Source organism: Salvelinus alpinus, chromosome 5, assembly GCF_045679555.1.
Source record: "Salvelinus alpinus chromosome 5, SLU_Salpinus.1, whole genome shotgun sequence".
Classification (NCBI taxonomy): Eukaryota; Metazoa; Chordata; class Actinopteri; order Salmoniformes; family Salmonidae; genus Salvelinus; species Salvelinus alpinus.
This window is the reverse complement of record NC_092090.1, coordinates 84238596-84247852: the sequence shown is the minus strand read 5'-3', so window position 1 is coordinate 84247852 and position 9257 is coordinate 84238596. Positions and strand designations below refer to the sequence as shown.

The following is a 9257-nucleotide window of genomic DNA, read 5'->3' as shown; positions in this document are numbered from 1 at the left end:
CTGTGACACTTTAGGGTCCACTCATTCAGACTGCTCTTACTTCCTCATTTTTCAGAATACAAGCCTGAAAGAAGAAGCCTCTAGTGATGATCCATGGCACGAAGCCTCCAGTGAGGAGTCATGGCACAAAGCCTCCAGCGACGTTCTCCAGTCCGGAGCCTCCAGCGACGTTCTCAAGTCCGGAGCCTCCAGCGACAGTCTCCAGTCCGGAGCCTCCAGCGACGGTGTCCAGTCCGGAGCCTCCAGCGACGGTCTCCAGTCCGGAGCCTCCAGCGAGGGTCTCCAGTCCGGAGCCTCCAGTGACGGTGCCCAGTCCGAGGCCCGCAACGAGGGTTCCCAGTCCGGGGCCCGCAGCGAGGGTGCCCAGTCCAGAGCCCGCAGCGAGTGTGCCCAGTCTGGGGCCCGCAACGAGGGTGCTCAGTCCGGGGCCCGCAACGAGGGTGCCCAGTCCGGGGCCCGCAACGAGGGTGCCCAGTCCGGGTCTCGCAACGAGGGTGCCCAGTCCGGGGCCCGCAACGGATAGATGCCCACCCAGACCCTCCCCTATAGGTTTAGGTTTTGCGGCCGGAGTCCGCACCTTTGGGAGAGGGTACTGTCACGCCTTGACCTTAGAGATCCTCTTTATGTCTCTATTTTGGTTTGGTCAGGGTGTGAGTTGGGGTGGGTATTCTATGTTCTATTATTTGTATTTCTATGTTTTGGCCGGGTAGGGTTCTCAATCAGGGACAGCTGTCTATTGTTGTCTCTGATTGAGAACCATACTTATGTAGCCCATTTTCCCACCTGTCTTTGTAGGAAGTTGACTTTGTTTGTGGCACATAGCCTTAAGCTTCACGGTTTGTTTCGTATTGTTTATTGTTTTTCCGACGTCATTTCTAATTAATAACAAAATGTACGCTCACCCCGCTGCACCTTGGTCCAATTCATTCAACAGCCGTGACAATAATTCACTGTATCACAATTCCAGTGGGTCAAAAGTTTACATACACTAAGGTGACTGTGCCTTTAAAAAGCTTGGAAAATTCCAGAAAATGATGTCATGGCTTTAGAAGCTTCTGATAGGCTAATTGACATCATCTGAGTCAATTGGAGGTGTACCTGTGGATGTGTTTCAAGGCCTACCTTCAAACTCAGTGCCTCTTTGCTTGACATCATGGGAAAATCAAAAGAAATCAGCCAAGACCTCAGAAAAAAATTGCAGACCTCAAGTCTGATTCATCCTTGGGAGCAATTTCCAAACGCCTGAAGGTACCACGTTCATCTGTACAAACAATAGTACGCAAGTATAAACACCATGGGACCACGCAGCCGTTATACCGCTCAGGAAGGAGATGCGTTCTGTCTCCTAGAGATGAACGTACTTTGGTGCGAAAAGTGCAAATCAATCCCAGAACAACAGCAAAGGACCTTGTGAAGATGCTGGAGGAAACAGGTACAAAAGTATCTATATCCAGGGTAAACGAGTCCTATATCAACATAACCTGAAAGGCCGCTCAGCAAGGAAGAAGCCACTGCTCCAAAACCACCATAAAAAAGCCAGACTATGGTTTGCAACTGCACATGGGGACAAAGATTGTATTTTTTGGAGAAATGTCCTCTGGTCTGATGAAACACAAATAGAACTGTTTGGCCATAATGACCATTGTTATGTTTGGAGGGAAAAGGGGGAGGCTTGCAAGTCGAAGAACACCATCCTAACCGTGAAGCACGGGGGTGGCAGCATCATGTTGTGGTGGTGCTTTGTTGCAGGAGGGACTGGTGCACTTCACAAAATAGATTGGAGGAAAATTATGTGGATATATTGAAGCAACATATCAAGACATCAGTTAGGAAGTTAAAGCTTGGTCATCAATGGGTCTTCCAAATGGACAATGACCCCAAGCATACTTCTAAAGCTGTGGCAAAATGCTTAAGGACAACAAAGTCAAGGTATTGGAGTGGCCATCAGAAAGCCCTGACCTCAATCCCATAGAAAATTTATGGGCAGAACTGAAAAAGCATGTGCGAGCAAGGAGGCCTACAAACCTGACTCAGTTACACCAGCTCTGTCAGGAGCAATGGGCCAAAATTCACCCAACTTATTGTGGGAAGCTTGTGGAAGGCTACCCGAAACGTTTGACCCAAGTTAAAGAATTTAAAAGGAATGCTACCAAATACTAATTGAGTGAATGTAAACTTCTGATCCACTGGGAATGTGATGAAAGAAATATCCTAACTGACCTAAGACAGGGAATTTTTACTAGGATTAAATGTCAGGAATTGTGAAAAACTGAGTTTAAATGTATTTGGCTAAGGTGTATATAAATTTCCGACTTCAACTGTATTTATGTGAAATGCCTTAGTTCGCTGGATCTCTCTCGGTGGACAGTGCCGCCTTGGAAAGGGAGTTGGGCCTTTTCGCGTCACTCTGGTAAGACTCTGATTGTCCAAAAGGGTTCCAAGAAGTCTTCTACTGTTGTTCTTCTCTGTAGTTGTCCGGTATCTGGTGACTTGTCGTGTTGTCCGGAACAGAACTACAGAGTTTATTTTCCTTCCATTAGCTCTTTGAAGATAGGCTAGCCAGCTGTGTCGATGGTTCCCAGTGGGGTGATGAGAGTAGCGTAAAACAATGGTTTGAGTGGAGTAGTAGAATGGTCACACTTAAATTTGCTTTAGAAGATACTTTACTTAGGACAGCTAATCAGCCGTACCAGTGATTGTCCTGGAGGTGAGTTTATCGTTTCTTCGTCGTGTTAAGATTCAAAGTTCAGACCACTTTAAACGTGTGGCTGCAGCTTGACACTTTTCTGGTCTGCTGTGTTAATTACTTGACTCATCATTTATACAGTTTGTTTGAAAGGGACGGCTCCGTCAGGTTGACACGCTCTCCAACCTCACTCAGGGGCGGTGGCTACTGACTGTGCACAGTTATAAAAAAACAATATATCTTATATTCTCAAATCACATTCCTCTCTTAAAACTTCTCTAGGGTAGGGGGCAGCATTGGGAATTTTGGATGAAAAGCGTGCCCAAATTAAACTGCCTGCTACTCAGCCATAAAAGCAAGAATATGCATATAATTAGTAGAGCTGGATAGAAAATACTCTGAAGTTTCTAAAACTGTTTTAATGATGTCTGTGAGTATAAAACAACTCATATGGCAGGCAAAAACCTGAGAAAAAATCCAACCAGGAAGTGGGAGATCTGAGGTTTGTAGTTTTTAAACTCTTTGCCTATTGAATACACAGTGTCTATGGGGTCATATTGCTTTCGCAACAGCTAATGGTGATCCTAATAAAATACCAAAATACCCCCAACACCACCACCAACACCACTACTAACACCACCCAACAACACCACCACCACCAACACCACTACAACCTTCCACCGACACCACCGACACCAACACCACCACCACCCACCAACATCACCACCACCTTTACCAACACCACTACCTCCACCACCACCCACCACCAGCATCACTACCAACACCAACACCACCACCAAAACCTCCTCCTCCACCTCCACCACCAACAGCTCCACCAACAGCTCCACCACCATCAACACCTCCACCTCCACCACTACCAACACCACCACCTCCACCAACACCTCCACCACCACTATCACCTCTACCAACACTGACAACACCACCACCTCTACCACCAACACCTCTACCTCTACCAACACCTCTACCAACACCAACACCACTACCTCCACAAACACCTCTACCAACACCAACACCACTACCTCCACCAACACCAACACCACTATCTCCACCTTCACTACCTCCACCAACACCACTACCTCCACCTCCACTACCTCCACCAACACCACTACCTCCACCAACACCTCTACCTCCACCAACACCTCCACCACCACTATCACCTCTACCAACACTGACAACACCACCACCTCTACCACCTCTACCACCAACACCTCTACCTCTACCAACACCTCTACCAACACCAACACCACTACCTCCACCAACACCTCTACCAACACCAACACCACTACCTCCACCAACACCAACACCACTATCTCCACCTTCACTACCTCCACCAACACCACTACCTCCACCAACACCACTACCTCCACCAACACCAACACCACTATCTCCACCTTCACTACCTCCACCAACACCACTACCTCCACCTCCACTACCTCCACCAACACCAACACCTCCACCTCCACTACCTCCACCAACACCAACAACACATCCACACAAGCACTCTGCTTTATTGTAGACTCCCCTCGAATTGTGGCCTAAGGCAAGCTATTAGCATCCATCACTGAGAGACACACACACATTCTCTCTCCCTCTCCCTCTCCCTCTCCCTCTCCCTCTCTCTCTCCCTCTCTCGCTCTCTCTCTCTCTCTCTCTCTCTCTCTCTCTCTCTCTCTCTCTCTCTCTCTCTCTCTCTCTCTCTCTCTCTCTCTCTGTCTCTCTGTCTCTCCCTCTCCCTCTCCCTCTCTCTCTCTCTCTCTCTCTCTCTCTCTCTCTCTCTCTCTCTCTCTCTCTCTCTCTCTCTCTCTCTCTCTCTCTCTCTCTCTCTCTCTCTCTCTCTCTCTCTCTCTCTCTCTCTCTCTCTCTGTCTCTCCCTCTCTCTCTCTGTCTCTCTCTCTCTCTCTGTCTCTCTGTCTCTCTCTCTCCCTCTCCCTCTCCCTCTCTCTCTGTCTCTCTCTCTCGCTCTCTCTCTGTCTCTCTCTCTCTCTCTCTCTCTCTCTCTCTGTCTCTCCCTCTCTCTCTCTGTCTCTCTCTCTCCCTCTCCCTCTTATTTATATTTTATTTATGTAACACAAAGAGTTTGTTCTGTGCTAATGGAGTAAACCTGCCCTGAACTCTGACTTCCCTCTACAATGGGCAACACAATAGTAAAATACCCACCTCAATGTAGAGACTCTCACCTACGCACGCACGCACGCACGCACACACGCACGCACGCACGCACGCACACACACTGATCCTGTAGAAATTGGATTGTGTGTTAGAGGATAACCTCAGTTCATTTCCCTATTTAGCGTAAGATAATTAGCCCTTTTCATTAAAAATGATCTTGGTTAAATGTTTATCTGTCCATTATGTCCACTTATCAATCAGATCTCTGGACCTCAGACAGCCCCCTTAGCTTATACATGCTCAGATGACTGAACATCTCCTTATGGGGCATTAAAACACGGAGGGGCATTTTGATTACTCTGCAACAGTGGATTATCTCTCAAATCTATCAACCGTGACACAAGAGGACATTGTGTTCAAATCAAATCAAAGTTTATTGGTCACATGCGCCGAATACAACAGGTGTAGACCTTACAGTAAAATGCTTACTAACCAATAGTGCAAAAAAGGTATTAGGTGAACAATAGGTAAGTAAAGAAATAAAAACAACAGTAAAAAGAAAGTGAAAAACAGTAGCGAGGCTATATTGTGTTGTCTTGTGCACAGTGCAATCAACAATACAGTATACGTGAATCATTTTCCTACTCTTAAAGTATGGACAGCTTGACATTCAGTACACAATATCAGACTGGCCTCTAGTGTGTTTGTGTGTGTTTGGTATCAAATGATCAAGGCATACTATATATACATTCCTTCCAACAGGGAAGTTTAATGAAAGCGAAGCAAAGAAAAAAACAATAACAACACAATATGTTAAACAATAAAAATGTATTTGCAATATTGAATAAAATAAAATAAACTCAAAGAATAAGACCAAACCAAAATCTGTTGCAATGCAGGTAGCACAGTATGGAACAAAATGTAAAAATGTACTATTTTCCCATGTCTGTAAATTCAAAATACCCATGATAAAGGTAGTCATGTATATCTTGTGTGTTGTGTTATTATGACAAAAAAAACTACAAATACGAAAATGTATGCACTCACTACTCTACCTCGCTCTCGATAAGAGGGTCTTCTAAATTAGCAAAATGTCAATGTAAATGTTACTGCCTGGGATCTGGTTCAGGAGTGGCCAGTTTGATCCACAAACGGTCCCAGAAGGCAGACTGCAGGGCCGGTTCCTGAGGCCAGTCCAGGTAGGTCCTGGTCTTGACCAGCCTGGCCAGGCGGTGGTGGGCACACAGCTGGCGAGGAGGGATGTCCTCCAAGAAGACCAGGATAAGGATGTCCCTGTGCTCCACCAACAGACGCAGGGTGGCCAGTCGTAGCTCCAGGGAGCACCAGTTACTGCGCAGGTAGTGATGACTCACCACACACAGAGTGTGGCGGCTGCTGTAGAGGCTGTCTCTGATGTTGTCCACAATGTCCTTCCCCAGCTGGAAGTCCCTGCTATGCAGACAGAGACGCAGGTAGGGAGGCCCCCTCTGCTCCAAGCCCGGCAGCAGCTGCTCCACCACCCAGCGCTCGTCTCTACCGCTGTACGACACAAACACATCATAGCAGTGGCGCCCTCTGGGGTTGGGCCTCCGCACGGCCTCCTCCAGCCAGCCACGGAGGATGTGGCAGAAGGCCAGCAGGTAGTCCCCAGCCAGCTGATAGAGCACCGTCACCAGCATGAAGAGGAGCAGGCCCAGGGAGGTGCAGAAGAGCAGGACAAAGCCCACGTCCAGGGAACAGTTGGCCTCTGAGTACCTGGCAAAGTTTTGGATACCGGTCTCATCTTTGCAGGTCAGATCAGCCTCATTGGGGTGCCAGATGATGACCTGGATATGCCTCTGACCCCTGGCCCAGTTGTCCAGCCAGGTGTTGTCACAGCTACAGTGCAGACGAGGTTTGTAGAACAACATGTAACTCAGGCTGGTCAGGGGCTCTGGGAAGGTCTCTAACATACTGAACTCCTCTTGGACTTTGATTGACAGCTGCACAAGGGAGTGCAGGTCTCTGCTCAGCTCCTCCTCCATAGTGAGGATCCTACAGGAGATGAGGTTCAGGCTCTCCAGTTTGGTCAGATTGTGGAACACCATGGCCAGCCCCGGTTGCAGGATAAGGTCAACTCTCATCAGCTTAAGATACCTCAGCTGCACAAGTGTGTTCAGGTCAGTCATATCTACAAACTCTGCATAGAGCATAGACTGGAAGTCAAAATACTCCAGGGAGGGGAAGTACTTTGCAGCAAAATGAGATCCACACAGGAGGTGCTCCGTTATAGCTGTGAGGCTGACGACGGACTTGAAGAACGGCCTCCAGCAGTCCTGGAAAGACACATTTTGGGCACGGACCTGAAGGGCCAAGCCTAGTTTAGGGGTGCTGTGCTGCCGATGATGATGTTGATACAATCGAAAAAGGAGGTAATGTTCATGTACATCAATCCTGGAGGGAAGACCCCAAATATGTGCGTCAGATTTAAAGTCACACGCTTCTCCCATTGGCTGGCTGGATGGTGAATGTCCCCTAAATCTACATTCTTCAGTGAAGTGAGGTGAATGAACGCAAAAGCTTCAACGTGTACAAGTGGGTTTAGTTCCAGTGTTAGGGTCTCTAAGTTGTGCAGGCCAAATAAACTGTTCTTTGTAATTTGAGAGATATTGTTACCCCTTAAATGTAGGATCCTCAATTTACCAAGTCCGTTAAATGTAAAGTCCGAAATATTGTTAATGTTGCTGGATTCTAGATTCAGATATTCCAGATTTTTCATTCAACTGAACTGCTCTGAGGTGATACTTGGCATGTGTAGGGTCAAGGAAAGTCTCTTCAGCCAAGTGATTGGGCCCTGAGTGTGAGTGTCACAAAGCTCAATGCACTCAGGTTTAACGTCCCAGTATCTTAACACTGACACATCAGTGAGATTCTTCAAATAATGGATCAAGTTGACTCTAACATTACCACTATGACAGATGCTGAGTCTGAGCACTTCAATCCCTGACAATTTCTTATTGCAGACTCTGAGTAGTTCTCAGTTTTATGATCACTTATATGAACTTGTCTGATTGATAGTTTGAATACAGTCTCACAAACGGATTCAAAAGAATTGTTATTGTTGAACACAAAATGACGCAGCCTGCTGATACCAGACTGCAGAAGCTGTGTCTGTAGCGCATCATTGTCAGGCAAAAAAAGAGATGAAATGTTTTCAAAGCATTTTAATGCTCTTTTTTCTAAACGGTGGGCATTAGGGAAGTTAAGAAACACCTCTTGAAGACGGTAGAAATAAGGAAGCTCAAGAACAGCTCCGTTGGTGTCCGAACAGTTTGGGTGCCTTAAAATGACTATCCCATCTGAAGTAAAGTCCAGGGCTGTCAATGACTGTGACATATTGACTATCCCACATAGCAAATCAGAGAGTTCCTCTGTACAACTATCGACTGTGAGTTTCTTCAGAAGAGGTATCCCTCCTAATGCGTCCAGTGCCATCACAGAAATCCTGTAGTTCTCAATGGACAATTCCTCAAGATTAGTCAGGTCACTGAATGTGTTAGGTAGAAGTGAGGAATTGTAACACTGTCCCATACACAACAGATAGAGTTTCTTCACATGGGACAGCCCCTTGAAGGTTCCAGGGAGAATCGTGGACAGACATCCGCATATGTGAATGGTCTCAAGGACGGAGAATCGAGAGAGAGCGCCAGACTGCATCACAGACCCACTCCTGATCTCGAGACAGAGAGCCTGGTAGTTTGACGGAACAATGGAAAGGTTGAGTTCAGATAAATCCCAGCAAACGGCAGTTAGGTTGCTGTGAGGGTAGGAACTGGAGTGAATGGATAGCCAGTAATTACATTTATTGTCATAGAGGACACATTTATTACTTAACCAACCCCAGGAGCCGATGATCCAAACCACCAATAGTCCAAACTGAGCAGAGACCAGCCTCATCTTTCTTTTGAAGTAGACACTGGTCTGCTAGGATGATGTGAAGCCGTCTGTAGTTTGTCCGTAGGAAATCACTTTCAGCATCCTGTTTCTTATCCAGTTGAGATTTTGTCATACAGTGTAGGTTGATTAACAAATCTGTCTGGGATTGTAGATTGATAATCAGAATACTCCTCTATCCTATGGGATGAGGCGTCGGTGGGATAGCTTGTCCATTGGACTGAAGACCTGGTGTTCTTCCACTGCTGTGTCTGTTAACTGAGTTGTATCTGTGTGCATCTCCTCTTGATATTTTGACTATATATGGCTTTTGCATCTCTGCAATCTCTTCCTGGTCTATTTTTAATTAACTGTTAGATACTTTGAGAAAGGCTGTTTCTCGCTTCCTCGTAGCTTCAACATAAGAGGTAGTGGTTAGCACTGTCTTTTACTTCTTAGTTTGTCTTCAGTCCCAAGACCCGAGACAAATCAGCTTTTCATTTATCTGACATTCATTTATCTGACATTC

General features: G+C 46.5%; 1 protein-coding gene and 1 pseudogene across 1 annotated transcript; both read right to left on the bottom strand.

Moving 5' to 3' along the window:
- Positions 1-5125: 5125 nt before the first annotated feature.
- LOC139577071 (toll-like receptor 13) lies at positions 5126-7577 on the bottom strand (annotated as a pseudogene).
- Positions 7578-7741: 164 nt separating this feature from the next.
- On the bottom strand, positions 7742-9004 carry LOC139577072 (uncharacterized). The gene has a single exon (XM_071403832.1). The coding sequence runs from the start codon at positions 8750-8752 to the stop codon at positions 7742-7744; it is 1011 nt and encodes a 336-aa protein (XP_071259933.1). The 5' UTR covers positions 8753-9004.
- Between the last annotated feature and the right edge of the window lie 253 nt (positions 9005-9257).

What these genes read in the sequence shown, in the direction of transcription:
- LOC139577072 (XM_071403832.1), bottom strand. Translation starts at nt 8,752, where the DNA reads ATGAGGCTGGTCTCTGCTCAGTTTGGACTATTGGTGGTTTGGATCATC.